The sequence below is a fragment of the Rosa chinensis genome, chromosome 4, assembly GCF_002994745.2.
Source record: "Rosa chinensis cultivar Old Blush chromosome 4, RchiOBHm-V2, whole genome shotgun sequence".
Classification (NCBI taxonomy): domain Eukaryota; kingdom Viridiplantae; phylum Streptophyta; class Magnoliopsida; order Rosales; family Rosaceae; genus Rosa; species Rosa chinensis.
The window spans coordinates 30,085,267-30,103,789 of NC_037091.1; the positions used below are offsets into that span (position 1 = coordinate 30,085,267).

Consider the following 18,523-nt stretch of genomic DNA (forward strand, 5'->3'; position numbering starts at 1 on the left):
AAGCCAAACTTGTTTCAGTGTAACCTTGCTAATCTAAAACTACTAACAAAAATTTTGTTTTCCTTTTTGGTATCACTTTCAAATGTAAAACCCCATAACAAAACAACTCCCCCCCACTCAATTAAGAAGGCATCTACCCCTTTGACATCAAGATCTAACTGTAGCAACTTGCGTCACTGTTACACCAAACTATGAGAATACATATTGTGAATTCTTCCCGCTACCTTGCCAGACAGCAAAACCTAAATACCTAACGTCTCTGAGCAAAATCTTGCTAATCATTTTGGTATCACTTTCAGACATTATCTATCACATATCAAACAAATTTGACAACTCTGATCATAATTAAAATTGCACCAGTACAATTGACACGATGACCGCTTAAAAGGAATTGACAATGTGACCAGGTTTTGGTAAACATTATAACTTAGCAAGCACCTCATATCTTACCATCTTGTTGAAATCTTAAATGGAATTACAGTAAACAATGGCTCCCAATAGTTTTTCTAAAGCAGTGAGCATGTCTTCTTATAAGATAAGTTTTAGTGAGAAAAGCCCCATTCATGTCACAGCCCTTCATAAGTAGAAAAATCATACTGCACCATTACTATTAAGTGAACTAGGCACATGTTATTTGGATTACTTATATAGCTTTGATTTCAACAGAACACCAACAAGAAAAGTGTAATCAGCAAAGTGAGCAGTAAAATAGAAAAACAGATCAGACCCGTGGCTGACCTCATTCTGCAAGTTTTTCTCCATCTTTCCGTTGTTGTTGTTGTGCCTTGACGCAATAGACATACAGAACGACATTGCTTACGATGTTAAACAACAAAAGGACCACGAAAAGAAGTGAAAGTATCACAATCTGTAGCACAAATTCAGAAGTGAGCATCCTCCAGCTGAGATAACCTGTTGTTAAACTCAACTGGAGTTGTAGAATCCAACCACTGAACAAGCCTAAAACGAGGGCAAAAGTCCCAAAAATCAAAAGCATCATCAAACCCAACATTTTGTTTCCCTTCATCAACGAGCTGCTTTTTCTCATAGACTCTACTAGGCCACGCGCTTCTATGACAACAATTGAGGGTGTAAGGTTCCACTCTAAGTGAAGATGGACACAACCCAGCAACAAAACAATATATACAACATCCACCTTAATCCCTGTGATTACATTTTGCCCCAAATGAACAAGATTAAACAAGGTAACCATGTTGGGAATAGAACTTAAAACCAAGCCAAGGAGAGGAAAAAAAGAGAAAAATGCAGATATAAAGAGAGCAGCGGAACAGGGTCGGCAGTAATATACTGTGTATGTGATTGACCAGAGACCCAAACTGTAGTGGATGAATCCTGAGAAGGAGAAGATGAAGGTGAGGGATGAGAAAGTAAGAGCTAAGAGAGCCTCAGATTGGAACTTGTTCGGAAAAGGATGGTCGGCCATCCCTTTTAGGAGATTTTGACGGGTCGGATAGGCTAGAGAGGAGAAGGATATGGGGAACAGATAGAGAAAAGAGAGATACAAGAGATATACACAGTCTGCTTTCAGTATCCGCACACACTCCCCCAACTGCGACCGAATTTCCATCGCTGACAGGAGAGATCACTCGAATTCTAAAACTGGGAACCGATGCCCCGTGTTTTACGGCAAGCTCAGTCCATGTCAGCCGAAAGCAAAATTTATAACCGATCGGTTTAGGTCAGTATCTAGGAACTCCGATAGTCGGAATTTAGAGGCTTGCGAGTAGTCCGGTGATGAGTTATGCATCTAAAGATCGATGAGTACTTGAGAGTCATGACCCTCAGATATGTCAAACTGAAGAAGATGAGAAGAAGAAGAAGAGATGAAGTAGAACTGCAGAAGAAGAAGAAGATGAGAAAAGACCACAGAAAGAGCAAAAAAGTAAAGAGAAAAATTCAGTTACCGTCCCCAAACTATTATGCCAAGGCTAATTTGATACCCCAACTCTCAAAAGTATCAATGTGATACCTAAAGACCTAAATTCGCATCAACGTGATACTTCCGTTCAAAATTTCTGACGTCGCCGTTTGTTTGCTGACGTGGCAAGCACGTGGGTCCAAAAAAAAAGTGAAATGACCCATTCACCCTTTTTTTTTTGAGAAAAAATTCAGCTACCGTCCCCAAACCATTCTGCCAAGGCCAATTTGATACCCGAACTCTCAAAAGTATCAATGTGATACCCAAAGACCTAAATTGGCATCAACGTGATACTTCCGTTCAAAATTTCTGACGGCGCTGTTTGTTTGCTGAAGTGGCAAGCACGTGGGTCCCAAAAAAAAGTGAAATGACCTATTTACCCAAATCGAGCAATTGACAGTGTGTGGGAGAAGCCAAAGGTACCAAGTACCAGCTGGCAAGTCTTTTTCTTGATCTAATTGTGCTGAATTGCTATCTGGGTTGGTTTTGCTTTTTTGGTTTATGCTGGGTTTGTTTTTAGTTCTTATATACATGAATTCATGTTATATGTTGCTTTGGCCTTATGATTGTGATTTTGATCGGAGTATTTGGTATATGTTGTTACTGACATGACGGCGGCAGTGGAGGAGGGGGTTTGATGAATGGAGGTTCTATTAGCGAATGGGTGACGGTCTCTGCGAAGAAAGAAGATGGTTGGTGGAGCTAAGGTTCACCAAAATTTAGTGTGCAGCGAACCAGTTTTCCAGTTGGTTGCCCCGGAAGAGGAAAGCTGCTGAGCGGAGAAGAAGGAAATCGGTTTTGGCGAAGAAGAAGACATGGGTGTCTCTAGGTGCCCAGAGAAGTTTTCTGGGTGCAGAAAGATTTGATTTTTTTTTTTTTTTTGTTAATCGTGTCACCCAACTTTCGTTTTGGGTCCGTCTGCTAGGAGTTGAATGCGAAGAACATGGATTTGTAGCAGGAATTGGAGAGGATGATGGCAACGTTGGTGATGGTTTGGGCGGAGGGGAAGGAGATGAGAGAGAGGAGGAGGCGAGAGAAGAAGAAGAGGACTGAGTTTGAAGAAGAAGCAGAAACCATTTTTCTTTGATTCTTGAGTGGAGGAGAAGGAGCGGAGCTTGCGGTGGTTTGGCTAGAACAAAATCCCAGAAGAACAAGAACAAGAAGAAGAAGAAGAAGAAGAAAAATGAAAAGAAAAAAAATGCTCCTTTCATTTAATAGGATTGATCTAGGTGATTTCACTTAGGTTAATTAGTAAAGGAAAGTAAAATATGGGAAATCATTTGCTTCAAATGTTTCACATGATCGGCTTCTTTCTCATGACTTAGATGATCAATTATGGGATTTGAATTGAGTTTAATCATATGGAATTGGTTTTGATCTTTGTTTCTTACATTTCATCCTTGATATATGTTTTTGTATTTTCTTTATTTCATTTAATTTTAATTTTTAATTTTACTTGTATATATTTACTTGTATATATTTATATTCTTTGTTTTATTTTTGTAAATAATACTTTATTTTTTTAATTCTTTATTTGTTTACACAATTGTATATATTTATATTCTTTATTTTATTTTTGTAAATAATACTTTTCTTTATTTGTTTACTTGTATATATTTATATTCTTTATTTTATTTTTGTAAATAATACTTTATTATTTTAATTCTTTATTTGTTTACACAATTGTATATATTTATATTCTTTATTTTATTTTTGTAAATAATACTTTTCTTTATTTGTTTACACAATTACAGGTGTACCCTCAATTCTCGGTTAGAACGATCCCTACTTATTCTATACTAACGATGACATTTTACAGGGTTAAATTATGCGCTCATTTTGTGCGTGTCAATTTTTGGCGCCTTTGCCAGGGATTGACACTCATTTTGAGCGTGTCAATTTTTGGCGCCGTTGCCGAGGATTGACACTCATTTCAAGTGTGTCAATTTTTGGCGCCGTTGCCGGGGATTGACACTCATTTTGTGCGTGTCAGCAAACAGACGACGCCATTAGAGATTTTTGACCGAAGTATCACTTCGATGTCAAAATACGTCTTTAGGTATCATATTGATACTTTTGAGAGTTCGGGTATCAAATTGGCCTTGGCAGCATAGTTTGGGGATGGTAGTTGAAAATTTCTTTTTTTGAGGAATTAACAAAAAAAAAAGGGTAAAAAGTCGATTTTGCCCTTTTTTTTTGACCCACTTGCTTGCCACGTCAGCAAACAAACAGCGCCGTCAGAAATTTTGGACAGAAGTATCACGTTGATGCCAATTTAGGTCTTTAGGTATCACATTGATACTTTTGAGAGTTCGGGTATCAAATTGGCCTTGGCAGAATAGCTTGGGAACGGTAACTGAATTTTTCTCAAAAGTAAAAGATGGCTTATGGGCCTCTTTATAATCTAGGGTTTTTGTCTATTTACCATATTTTTAGAGATTTTTTTCCTATTTATCCTATTTTTAGATATTTTTTTCTCACTTACCCCATTAAGTTTTTTTAATTCTCCCTACCCAAAATACTCTAAGGATGTCTTCCCTAATACCCAGTTAAGATTTTTTTTTTTTTTTTTTAAAGGGTTCTTGACCAAAAGCACAAAAATGAGCCAAAGTTATCCAACTTACCCCAGCAACAAATTTTTATTCCTCACTACCCAATTTAACTTAAAAAGATAATTTTACCCTCAGTCAAATTAATAAATTACACCATATGCCATCAAGCTCTCTCTCCTCTCTCCCCTCCGATCTGACTCTCTCTCTCTCTCTCTCTCTCTCTCTCTCTCTCTCTCTCTCTCTCTCTCTCTCTCTCTCTCTCTCTCTCTCTCTCTCTCTCTCTCTCTCTCTCTCTCAGCCGGCGATGGTCGTGCAGCCCAGAAGCCGGCACTCGTGCAGTCAGCGGCGAGCTTGTGCAGCCCAGAAGACGGCGGCGAGTTCATGCAGCTGGCGCCATCAATCGTACAACCGGCGGCGAGTTCGTGCAGCAAGCTCGAAGTTCCTTTACGTCACCTCCGTGCAGCCAGATAGAGTTCCGGTTCGCTCCATCCATCGCCGACGGCGAGTTCGTGCTGAAGACGGAAGTCGCCGGTTGCTTGGCTTCGCCGATCTCGAAATCAAAACCGCAACTCATCTTCGGTGGGAATTGGCTCTCGAGCTCGACCTCTTGTGCTCGACCTAGGCTCTCTGGCTTTGACACAGGCCGGTGGCAGAGAAGAACATGGATCTGGTATGCCGGTGGCGGAGGAGAATCACGATTTGGTGCCCAGAGCTTTTCCCTGGGTGCCCGAATCAAATTCTTTTTTCTTTTCTTTTTTTGCTGTAAATTGGTTCAGAAGCCCAAAATGAAAAAAAAAAAAAAAAATTATGTTGGGGCAATAGAGGCCTCTTAAAGATCTATTGGGGGGCAATAGACGTTTTAAATTGATGTAATCTCCTCGTGCATTTTTCTTTAATCAATGTTTTATTTGTCTAATTTTAGGAAGATTAGTTCTCACTCCACCACCGAAAGTTAGGGTTGTATTGGGGGACAATAGAGATTTATTGCCCCTCTATTGGGGGGAAATAGACGTCTATTGCCCCCAATAGACACCTATTGGGGGCAATTGACGTCTATTTGGGCAATAAACATTTCCGGCGAGGTTTTCAGAAAAGTCCAGCGAGCGGCGACCGGTGACCCGAATCCGGCTGCTAGTGACGGGGCTCTTGCGAAGTCTCTTATGAAATCTCTCTCTAAGTAACAAAAGGGTGAGGGTAAAATTGTATTAAAAAAATTAAAAAAAAAAAAAAAAAAAAAAAAAAACTTAATGGGGTATTAGGAAACACTTCCTTAGAGTGTTTTGGGTAAGAGGGAATTAAAAAAACTTAATGGGGTAAGTGGGAAAAAAATCCCTAAAAATGGGGTAAATGGACAAAAACCCTTTTTTTAATACCATGTTACCCTCACCCTTTTGTTACTGAGAGAGAGAGAGAGAATGGAAGAGAGAAAAACCATAGGAGACTTCGCCGGAGCCTCGTCACCGGTCGCTAGATTCCAGCCAACTTTCGCCGGATTCCAGTCACCAGCCGCCACCCCGCCGGACTTTTCTGAAAACCTCACCGGAAAGGTTTATTGCCCCAGTAGACATCTATTGCCCTCTAATAGACATCTATTGCCCCCCAATAGACGTCTATCAGTCATGTATTGTCCTCCAATAGAAGTCTATTGCCCCCTAATACAGAATCAGCAACCTGCAGCACTTGACCTTGCACCATCTATTCAGTTTACCAGTCTTTTCCATAATCAAGTTACACGATGAAAGAGGGTGTACCGACATGAACTCCACTACAGTCGAATCATTTACTCATCTAGAGTACTGAACTCCACTACAGTCGAATCATTTACTCATCTAGAGTACTCACTTCCTGCTGAACCTAATCAATGCCATTTGGTTTTCTAATAATATCTCATTCCGGTGTCTTCCCGCACCTATACCGAAAAATGTAAATTTTGGGACCTGAGGTGAGAAATTGGGTTCGGATCGGCTTCAGGGGTTCAATCCCCTCCAATGTGACCAAAAAAATGCAAAGTTTGTGCTGCTTCCATTGTTTGATTAGGACTCCTTGTATCTGTTGGTGAAATTGAGATGACATTGGACACATTGGACAAAGAGATGACATCGGGGACATATGATAAACCAGATTTTATGTGTAGAGAAATAATCACTCCTAGAACTCAGTTTTAATGAGCTAACTTTTCAAGATTTTCCTGTTAATATGACTAGTAGGATGCCACTCTACTTTCACAATTTGTTTAGTACACACTACAGAATGTTAGTGAGATTTAACTTTGCAAGGTAACAGCAGTGTTATTGGATGTGAAACAAACTCACCAGCCACCATACAGCAGAAGCACCATAGTGATAGGTTTGCTGCTACTTGAATTTCAAAACAAGGAAATGAAAAGACACATGCACTTATTCTTTGCATCATATTACAAATATTTACATCTCATTTTCAGAACTCAACTGAGCATCGTTAACTGCAAAAGACTAGCTTGTTAGAAAGAGCCTTAGATATTGCCGTGATGGTATTTGGAGTTGTTCTGCAGCAGCCTCCAAACAGGGAAGCACCAGCCTCACGCCACTTCTCTATGACTACGTCTGCAAACACTTAATCAACCCGCCTACTTGATGACTGCAATGGGAAGCACACGCAGTCAAGACTTTTTCACAAACATGTCAATTCAACATTCTCATCATCCATCGAACAATTCATCATATACAAGGAAGATCGATTTCATACTTTTACCAACAAGTGGTACAAGATTCACCATCTGGTTATATAACATTATATCTCACAAAAGAACATTACTTTATGAATTATATCATGAATGAAATTATCTATAACCAGATGCTATAACTGAAAACGTAGGGCAACAAGCACTGTGCATTCATACAGAAGGAGACTTACCACCCATTGCTTGCTCTGACCATCATAGGTCTCACTACTGTTGGGGTATATCACTATTGGTTTGCTTGTCACCTGCAAATTTGATAGGCAAAGGAACATTAATTATATGAAAATGTATTGGGGCTAAGTTACGTATGCTAATTTATTCCAATTAACCAAAGATCGTACCCGTTAAGCAAGAAAAAAATTAACCAAAGATCATACCCGTTAAGCAAGAAAAATTAAGAAGATAATCTTTGAAATATGTAGGAGATATTTTATCTTTTATTGAACACTGAATAAGAAAATTACATCAACTAGGAAGAGAAACAGATGATGAGCAAGGGAAATAATACCTTTACTTCTGGTTCATTTGCAGTCGTCTCAAATTCAGACAGATCAGCATGTACCCGATTTTGCTCAAATCTGCAACCATTCCAAGTGAAAGTTTATAGTTCCCACTGCAAGCAGAAGCAACAATCAAAATGTATAACATTAATCACCCAGAAACTTTATTACCTGATAACAATAATCGAAATGTAAGTAACAAAGTGAAGCCAAATATTACTACTGGATCATATCAACCAATTTATATGGAATACCGTGATTTGCAGAGCCTTGACTGCCACCAATATTCTCCTACAACAGTGGGACTCAATTGATAATCAACGATGAAGATAATGGAAAAGTTGTGATATATACTTGAGACCTCAACGTTTATGTCTTTAAATCGAGGATAGTCCAATATTTCCAACTGTTTTCTAAGAAAATGAGCTGTTCTGTGATCACTTCATTAAACTGGCTTCTGATTGTAAATTATGATAAAATAAAACCTAAATACAAAACATAATAGGTATGCATTATTATTCTGAAAAATTGAAAATAAATGCTACCTCTAAGTTACAAAAGAATGGAAAAGGAAAGGTATTTATTCTAAGAGTATTACACATATGCACTTACTCATTGATCAGTTTTGATGAATAGAAATACTTGTTGGAGAGAGCCTGATCTGCAGCAGCGTGTAAAGAGACTCATGCCACTTGCTTATGACTGAAACCACATCAACAACCACATATGATCGCTGCAATAGAATACGGGCAGTCAGACTTTTTCAAGAACACATTAGAAATCAAAATTGCCATCAGTTAATGAAACGTATATTAAGATCCAATTTCTTTCATGATATAAATATTTAGAATTAGTTTCTTCTCTTACTTACTGTGCCACTAGACCTTGTGAATGGTAATCCAGATTGGTGCTAGCTACTGAATATGTGCTGCTGAATTGATGCAAATAATTCATGCTTGCTTGCATGAATCTACAACAGAGGCAAACTCCAAGGAGTAACTACTCACAGTATCAATTCCATCCTTAGAAACAATGAAACCAATTCCTTCTTCCTCAAGAAGGTCAGCACATAGCTGCGGCATCACCTTGAAGCAAGATACTTTGCCAAAGCCAGGCTATAACTGCTGATACCAAAAAATTGTTGTATATGAGTTTGATGAATTATTGGTCATATTTATGAAATTTGAAGTTGTACGCTGTAGAGAAAAATTTAATATGCATGAACAAACCTTAATAAGCACTAGTATTCTGAAATAACCTCAGCATACAACACCAGCACCATCTATGCTTATAGCTCCAGCATCATGCCACTTCCTATGGCTACCGCAAACTCTTGATCAACCACCCCATTAGATCACTGCAATCAGTGCAATGGAAAAGACATGCAGTCAGACTTTTTTAAGAACATATGAGAAATCTAAATTGCCATCATCTTCTGTTTTCGTGTGCTCGAAGCACCAAGCATTCATTTGAATCGTATCTTATATTGGCAGAAGGGTGTTGGAGGAAAAGAATGAGCACAATATCATTTATATAAATCAGGGGACTCACCATCCCTTGCTTGCTCTGACCATCAGAAGAGTCTCGCCACTATAAGGTATATCAGTGTATGCTTGCTGGTAACCATCCAACTACATAAGCAAAGGAACATTATACGAAAATGTTTAAGAGCTGATCGTGCATGTTTAATTTAAGTTACTTAACTAGAGATCATACCTTTTAAATAGGTAAAATCTACCAGTGAAGAAATCTAGGTAGTGTTCGGTTGATTTCAAGCAACAACTTGCTTGCATGAATCTACAATATTGGCAAACTCCAACAAGCAATAACTACTTAAGCATCAACCCCATCATTAGAGACAAAGGCCTTCTTCCCTCAAGAAGGTCAGCACATGCCTGCCGCATCACCTTGAAGTGGAATTTAGCCAAGTCAGACTAGAACTTTTAGCATATTCTTCACTGCTTGCAAGTATACCAATTATATAATACAATCCTTAGGTTTGAAAATTAATATAGTGAAAAAGATTAACATGAGAATGTTTGTCCTTCAGTACATGAATGAAAACAAATGGCACAGAAAGAAGGGGAGGAAAAACCAAATGTCTAGAAATGTCAACCGTAGTATGCTTACTACTGCAGTTTTTAGAACAAAGAGAAAACCCTAAATTGGAATATCTTGAAAAGGAAGGAAAACTCATAAAATCTCAATTCTAACAATTTGAAACTTGAAGTTAAAAGAGCAGCATCGTTTCAAGTTGTTGCTTTGAACCACTCTAACAGAACACATCTCAGTGAAATTTGCTTTCGCTAATGCACCTCAGAATAGACCAGAGTAAATTACATGCACATGATATTACATGGTAATGCATGGGAGTAACAAGGCGTCAGATTCTAATGCAGTAACAGTCCAGATAGACTGCCGTATTCTGATCTGAATGCTGACTACCATAATGCATTACACATGGCGGAACAACAGTCAGGATTTACTGCACTTGAGTTTCCCCGTGCAGCTGCAAGAGCTACTAACTTGCGTTGACCATCAGCCAGTTCTCCGCTTAGGGTTTGAGTCACTGATGATGCAGAGCTAATAGCTTCCTGCAAATAACATCACGATGCAGAGTCACATATAAATGTGCAGATGAAGCTGTACACCATAGTGAACCCAGAAGACCTGCATAAGAAAGCAAAAGCAAAGCCAAAACATTTGCTATTCCTAGAAAGATATCAACCAGTGAGATCTTGACCGACCAAAAGAAAACCTTGTGTCTAGAACCCAACACAGACTCATCCTTTCAGTCATCAACTCAAAAATACTACTCTTTGCAGGTAGAGAACATTAATACTTTGAGATTCAAAACATAAACACTAGTGGAGCAGCATTATTACACATTCCAGTTCCGCAGTATCAACCTATGACCAGTTACATAAATACTAGTGCACCCCACAAGAAGTTCTACAGTCACTGTGAGCAGATAATAATTCCTAATGAGCTACCAATCTTCATTCCCCATTTTCTCATATAGAATCAAAGACTCCAAACATTATAATTCTTGAAAGCATAAGCGATGAAAATTTGTCAATAAATAAAGTATTAAAAGAGAGGAAGCTGGACAGAGAAAAAGCATACACACCCTTAAAGCATGGGCCAACGGCGAATGTGCAGACTCAAAATGCTGCTGAGCCACAGTTGCATGTTCAACCATTACTTTCTGGACTGTGGCATCTACTTGCTCAAACATGGCTTTACATGACTTCTCAAAGGCAGGTACCACTGAAGCTTCCATGCTAGACTTGAGAGCATCCTATGTGAAAAGGGTTATATATATCATTAGTTAAAAGGTTTACTGAAGCAAATCAAACGCGTGTTAGATATTCAAATCACAAATGCAAAGAAATTAAGTCACTATCACATTTAGACATACCTGAAGAGCTTGTTTACCCGATGTTTGAAACTGCGCCTCGATTTGCCTGGATACAGTAGCTTCAAGTTTTGAGTTAGCTGATTTTTCCAATTGATTAACTGCTTTATCTCCCACTCCTCTCTGCAGCACAAGCATCAATTAGATAACTAAAGCCAATTTTATAAAGGAACAAGCCAGATCATCAAAATTCTTACCTGAAAGCAATCAGATATAACCAAAGGTATTGTTTTCTCCGTAGCTGGAGTGATCGCACGAACAACAGCTGGTCCAACAGCAGCTATTTCATTTTTTACCATTTTCTCTAACATGGCTGGAAAGTCCTTGTTCACAATCAAACCAGTTACTTGTTGAGTACGGTCTCGCAATAATTTCTCATTCTTTGCATTCTCTTCTTGAGACAGAGCCCTCAAAGCAATATTATTGGCCTTTACAGCCTTCTCTGTACTCCGACTGAGAGCTGACTCTAATCGTTTGCCTTCATTTGTAATTAGGACAGGAACCATCATTGTCATCTGCTTTTGCAATTCTTTTTGCACAGTCATTAGCTGCGCGTAGACCAAAAGCCATACTTAATAGAAAGGATAATGGACATAAAAACAAGTTTGATTACACAAAACACAACCAGAACATACGCAAACATAGAACCTTTTGCTATTGCCAGGATATAGACAGGTGAGATGGGACAATAAAAATCATATTAATATACCGTTTCACCAAATAATAAAAGACTTTAAGACGGACTCAAATGGCAGTAGCATAACTTTGGAAAGGCCAGTAAGCCTGCTTTACTAAGGTTAAGCTGAAAATAGTTGGTACGTCATAGACACATGCAAGATAATTGAATTTCCAAATTCTTCAGCACTCACCTGATTCATCATATCCTGCATGGCCATAATTTGAGGAAATGCAGCTTCTCCGGAGGGGGGACTTGAACTCCCACCTGCTTCATTTGAGGGCTCTATTGAGTTGAGCACACTTGGTGATGGGGAAGATGGACCTGATGCTTGCACATTTTTCCATTTCCGTTTTCTCGACTTTGCATTTGGTGTTTGTAGTTGTGACGTGGTTGTCGCGGTAGCTGACCCAGATACATATTTTGTAGAGCGATCCTGGTCTTCCTCTCCAGAATGAGGCTGGGCTAGTGGTTCTGACATGCTGGCACCATCAACTAGCCGAGCTTCATCTGTAATATAAGATTCTGAAACAGCATTTTGGAGTTCTCGTTGAAAGCCAAATTCATCAATTTGAGTAGATCTGGCTTCACCCACAACCTTAACTTCCAAATTCATCGAATTCATCAATTCGCAGGGGAAAGCCATCGGCATGCCACTCTCATGGGCAGGTTCGGCCGCCATTACAATCTTATTTGAATATTCTTTCGGTGGTTGGCATATGAGGTGAACCCCACAGCTTTTGATTTGAGCGGAGCAGTAAAATTCCACTTGACACTGATAAGTTAGCTCAATGGGATACTTGCCATAATAGTCTATGGGTACCCAACCCTTTTGATCCACCTTTCCCTTTATTTCATCTGATAATGGAAAATAAGTTAGCCACATATGGTCTGCCGTTGGATAGAGCCAATTGGAACGGCGCCAACTGGGCAAATCGGAACACCGATGTATGAATACCCCATTGATGGAAATATCAACTCCATCGCGGGTCATAAAACTACGTCTTTCCAGAACAGAACAAACAGCCAGTCCTATGTTCTCCCAATTCAATTTGCTAGGGATTTCAAAAGAAATTGCACATGTACTGGATGGGCCTTTTTCATTAGCAGCAACCTCCTTCGAACAATGGAACCACTTCGGAACCTCACTATCAGGTAATACAAGACCAAACCGGGTATTGTGCTGCAATAAAAATGTCAACTACGTCAATACCTCACGTATTCTTTCAGCAATAGGAATTCAGGTGAGATACCCCTCAAAATGTAGGCGGGTCTCACCCCATATCTATTAATAAGGTGTATGCATCATGTCATAAAACAAAACGAGAGAGAGAGAGAGAGAATAAACAGACCTGATTATTCAGCAAAATATTTTCCACCATGTCATAGCACAGACTGTAACTAAATCTATGGCAATTCCACAAGTTCATCTCTAGCATTTTCAAAGACTTGGGCAATATCAAGAATCTCTCCAGTGATTCGCAATCCCTCGCATTTACCTTGAGTATATTTGGTGGAAGCTCTGGAATCTCGCGAAGTCTCTTGCAACAATACAAGTCAATCCTTGGCAAGTTGACAAATTTGCCAAGTGCAGGAACACTGACAAAATTGTTACTTGAGAGATCAAGTTCGGTTAATGTTTCAAAGCAACCAAGACTCCCAATGAAATCAGCAGTTGATAAATTACATCTGTTGATTCTCAGTGCACGGAGCTTGGGAAGCGCTAATGAACCACTGTCATGATCATATGAAATGCTTGCTTTTGTTGGAAATGTAACGAGATTTGAGCATCCACTCACATCTAGGATCTCTACATTTTGTAACTCATATATGCTGCATGGTATTGTTGTAAGATTTTTACAATCTGCTAGATTCAACTCATTAAGCCCCATGAGATTTCCAATTGATGAATGCAATTCTTTAATGCTAGTGTGTGATAGGTTCAACTTTTTAAAGGAATCTATCTTTCCAATAATTTTTGGAAATTCCTCTAGCCTACGACAATCACTAAGATCCATAGCAATGAGAGATTTCAAGCTAATTTCGGTTGGCAACTTAACAAGTTTATAGCAGCCTTCAAGACTTAAGGTCACAAGCTTATCTAGGAATCCAACAGACTGATGAACCACAACTAGACTTTCACAACCATATAAATTCAGCTCTTTCAAGTTGGGTATTCCGGTGAAGTTCGGGAGTTCTGTTAGGGATTTACAACATCTTAAGTCCATAGATGTTAGAATTGGAAAATTCTGTGCAGCAAGGAAAAAAAGAAAAGATCAACCAATCTGAAGCACTAGTAATTTGCAACATTATTAATTATACAAAAAAATAAAAGAAAAACTTTCTTGAAATAAAAATGGATTATTAGATTAAAGTACCTTCAGTCCCTCCCATAGTCGTCTGATAAAACGGCTGTATGGAATATGGAGAGCAACAAGTTTCCTTGGATGAAAATTTGAAGGAAATGATTGTATCGGACATCCGGACCAATTAAGCCACCTCAACTCATTGGATAGATAATCGATATTCCCAGAATAGTGTGCAAAATAATCGCTGACAAAGTATCTAAGATTTTTCATCTCTGAAAAGCTTTTAGCATTCAAACATATCGTTTTTCCTAGCTGCCCCTCTACTTCGATGCCTTTTATTTTCTTTGTTCCCTGAAAAATGAAAGAAGGCAATTATTATTAACATATATAGCATTTTGAAAGCACAAGCTAGTAAATATGTGTTTCAAAATCTCCTAGCTTCAAGATCTCAAAAAGAAATTTTACTTTCTAGATTAGATACTTACCATATTATCTGTTAAAACATGGTCGACATCATCATATTTCCACAATCTACTCCTTCCGCTAGATTCACCCTCCTGACGCACTATTTCTTTACCCATTTCTTCTATCAAGTCATGCATCCAAATCCTACCACCCTTGAAAGTCTCATAGTCAATTCTAATTAAGGCCTTTTGTTTGAGTTGTGCAATACCAATCAATGATTTGAGGTCGTAGCAAGCTTCTAGTATTGGTTTCACATTGTCTACATACTTACCCTTAAAGAAACAAGCGATATCAAGAAAATATCCTTTTAAATCTACTCCCAGAGCATCATAACTTATTTTGAGAACGTTTATTATCTCTATGTGTGGATCTTCTCCTTTACAACCATCTAATGTAGCTTCCCACTCATCCCTGCTTTTAAGAAATAGATGAGAGCCTAAAACTATCAAAGCTAATGGAAGGCCCTGGGCATAGCGTACAACACGTTGTGCAAGTTCCAGATAATCGCCTGGAGGATCATTTCTTTTGAATGCATTCAAACTAAACAAATTCAAAGCTTGACGATCATTTAACATCTTGACCTCATATACTTCATCAACTTGATGAGCAATTAGCCAACGTTTATCTCTTGTTGTTATGAGAATTCTACTGCCGGGGCTAAAACAATCATGGGATGGAACTAAATTCTGTAATTGGCTAGAATGACTGACGTCATCAAGGACTACAAGAACTTTTTTTTTTCGCATCCATGTCTTTATAAAATTGACTCCTTGATCAACATTGCACACCTTCAAAGTTGAGTCCCTGAAAATATCAAACAAAAGTCTCTCCTGTAGTGGGGCTAGGCCATTTGATCTAACATCTTCCAAAAAACAGCTACCTTCAAAGTTATGGCGAATTGAATTAAACACAGCTTTCGCGATGGTAGTCTTTCCTATTCCACCAGGCCCCCATATGCCTACCATGCAAACAATATTTTCCTTGGCATGTAAAAGTCTGTTGACGTCTTGTCTACAAGACTCTATTCCAATTGGATGTGTAGCAATTTGCAACATACATGAAGGGTTTACTACTCGGGCGGACAACTCCCCAACAATCTTCCTGATAAATTTACCCTCATACCTATGAATAAAGCATATATACAAAATCAAATACTTCGAAAATATATATAATTAAATAGCTAGTGGAGGGGTTAAAGACATACTCGCCATCCTTGATAGGCCATCCAGACAAATCTGCTGCTTCCTTAAGAGTTGCCTTCCATTTGCCTATGCTATCCTTGTATTTGCATTGATCAAGCGTAGCAAATGCCTCACCGAAAGCACCTCTTTGGTGTCGGACATCTGAGGGATCCACCTTGTAGAAAACCGGTCTAACCTCGTGTCCTCTTGATTTTCTGCATTCAAGTATCTTGACCAGTTCATCTAGGCACCACCTTGAGGAAGCATAGTTTTGAGAGAAGACAATGATTGAAACTCTGGACTCCTCAATTGCTTTAAGGAGCTCTTGTGATATGTCCTCTCCTCTGCTAAGCTTATCATCTCTAAAGGTCTCAATTCCCTTCTGACACAAAGCAGTGTGCAAATGATCTGTAAAATTAAAGCGTGTATCCTCGCCTCGAAAACTCAGAAACACCTCGTATGTGTAATGATTTTGGTGATCAGTAGAAGAATGTGGGAGAGAAGAAGATGAAGAACTGGCTGCTTCATTGGTCAGAGAAGCCATATTTTGCTTTTCGTTCTTTGCTTTGCTCGAACAGTTGAATGTTGCCTTCCTAGAGTGCTTTTGCATTGTAGGTCTCAACTGTCCAAGTATATAGTTAATTCCCAATCGATAGATAAAAAAATGTATACACTCACTAGGCGCACTTGCAAAGAATAGTTAATTTTATGCTTTCACTTTTTCTTTTTGACATGGACTTGGATTCTTGGAAGAATCTCTTTTTCTTTTTCTTTTTAGTGGTGATGACTTGGAAGACTTGGAAATTCATTACTTAGATGCTTGATGGAACCGAAAGTTTTCAGATGGAACAAGGAAATTGTGTATTCTCTATGGTAGAGATTGCATTTAAAATCATTTGACAGTCTTAAGGGCACAGTCGGTTGATTTTTAAGGCTGTATTTTACGCAATCCGAAAAGAAAAAGGAAAATACCTATTTAGACATTAAACAATGGAGGCGACATAGCAAAACTTCATATATAATAAGCATCATCACAATTACTCCTATTTTGGACCTGTACTAACCTTGTAGTTCACTCGTCATCATTCAATAGGAAAAGGACAGCAGCATATCATACGTACCAGACTACCAGCAATGAAAATCACTATGATTTACAAAAGGAAAACACAAAACAAAATCAATCTCATCCACGAGGTAGCTCAACAGTTTCTGAATAGAAAAACCCACGAAAATAAGCAAAATTCGAAGTAGCAAACTCATCCAAATCAAGACTAAATACCAAAATTAGAAGTAGCAAACTCATTCAAACAGATACGAAGAAGTGAAAAACTGAAGAACAAATTCTTCTCTTCAAAGTTCAAACTGTCCAATAGTTCAATCCCAATCCCAAAATACTGAAATAGATTCAGTACCCAACTACCCATTAAGTCATTAACCAATTCAAAGTTCGAACTTAGTCAACTTACCTTTAGAGACTGAAGGCAGCGCGATGTAGAGGGAGTCTGAGGCAGAGTCGCGGTGGAGGCGTGGAGCTGCGGTGGCTCGGGGCGGAGTTGCGGTGGATGTGTGGAGCAGAGGCGCGGTGGCTTGGTGGGGAGAGCGAACAAAAGCTGCGGTCTATTTTTCCAGTTTTGGGGGTCGAATGGGTTTAGGTTTCGCTGATGTCGAGTTTAGGTTTCGGGGAAAAAAAAAATAGGAGGAAACCGCCCAGAGCGCCCAGTAATCCAAAACCATAAACACCAAACTCACTGTAATAAGGAATTTCATCTCCACCCTTCATTTTTCTGGGTATCCAAACGTCGATCTCATTGCCGGCCATGTCGAAATCTTCTTTGAATCAAGCCAAACACATTCGTTTCTTCGCGCCTTCAATCAATCTTCTCGATTTTTTCGGTTTCAAAGCAAGAGAGTGAGAATTCTTGCTTTCTCCATTTTTTTTTTTTTGGATTCGGGAGTTTTAGGAGGAAGGTGGCGAAGTGAGATGCGTAAAAGCAAGTTGACCCATTGAGCTTGACTGACAAGACTATTCACCGCTTTTTTACGTTTTTGATGTTGGCTTGTCAGATACTATTCATAAAATGTCAAGAATGATCACTTATAGTTAAGAAATTGACTACGAAATTTCCCTAATTGGGTTTTTGGCTGAAATCTAGGTCAGATAAGAGCTAAGGACAATTTTCGAAATTTCCCTTCTAAATGGGCCCCACTTCTGTTGAGTTGGCATGCCACGTTAGATACTGACGGCTTATGTGTAACGAAATAACATATTAGACGAGATTTGATACTGTATGGGTGTTTTTGATGAAATTGAAACTATAGAGACTCAATTGATTTCAAACCCAAAGTATAGGGTAGTAAACAAACCCAAAGAAGTATTAAGAAGAGAATTTATACACCCACCATATGTAAGAGAATAGCTCATGCTCTGTAGTGGTTGAGACTACGTAGGCCTGGGACGGTTCGGTTATGAAAGAAAATAACATTGGAACCTGACCGAAATCGCAGAAACTATTTTCGGTTCAAGTTTGTTACATTTCAAGTGTGGTACCGAGCACAAACCGAACTGTTTTCAGTTCGGGTTTATTACATTTCAAGTGTCGAACTGAGCACAAACCTCGGTCGGTTTACTGGTTTCTCAGTTCCTACTGTCCTACCTGAAATTCAGAAGTTCAGAACTGCAGAACAGGCAAAAGACAAAGTGCAAAATTGAAGCAGAGTGCTTCCAATCTGGGCAATTGAAACTCACTGTTTTTTATCATTACAT

The 18,523-nt window shown here is 38.8% G+C and overlaps 1 protein-coding gene across 26 annotated transcripts; it reads right to left on the reverse strand.

The window, feature by feature from the left end:
• Positions 1-6,742: 6,742 nt before the first annotated feature.
• On the reverse strand, positions 6,743-17,773 carry LOC112196990 (disease resistance protein RUN1). 26 transcript variants are annotated; one of them, XM_040517519.1, is made up of 20 exons: positions 17,226-17,773; positions 16,824-16,903; positions 15,783-16,381; positions 14,599-15,700; positions 14,183-14,464; positions 13,157-14,053; positions 11,998-12,987; positions 11,326-11,676; positions 11,132-11,251; positions 10,841-11,011; positions 10,241-10,304; positions 9,427-9,617; positions 9,262-9,341; positions 8,940-9,067; positions 8,582-8,834; positions 8,323-8,443; positions 7,965-8,195; positions 7,719-7,823; positions 7,384-7,455; positions 6,743-7,107 (listed from the first exon to the last, which is right to left on the reverse strand). In XM_040517519.1, exons 3-12 carry the CDS (start codon positions 16,367-16,369, stop codon positions 9,595-9,597), a joined length of 4,587 nt encoding a protein of 1,528 aa, XP_040373453.1. In that variant the 5' UTR covers positions 16,370-16,381; positions 16,824-16,903; positions 17,226-17,773; the 3' UTR covers positions 6,743-7,107; positions 7,384-7,455; positions 7,719-7,823; positions 7,965-8,195; positions 8,323-8,443; positions 8,582-8,834; positions 8,940-9,067; positions 9,262-9,341; positions 9,427-9,594. The 26 variants fall into 26 exon arrangements, with proteins under 26 accessions (XP_040373453.1, XP_040373440.1, XP_040373434.1 ...); XM_040517506.1 differs by having other exon boundaries at positions 8,718-8,831; positions 10,197-10,304; XM_040517500.1 differs by having other exon boundaries at positions 8,582-8,831; positions 10,197-10,304.
• Positions 17,774-18,523: the final 750 nt, after the last annotated feature.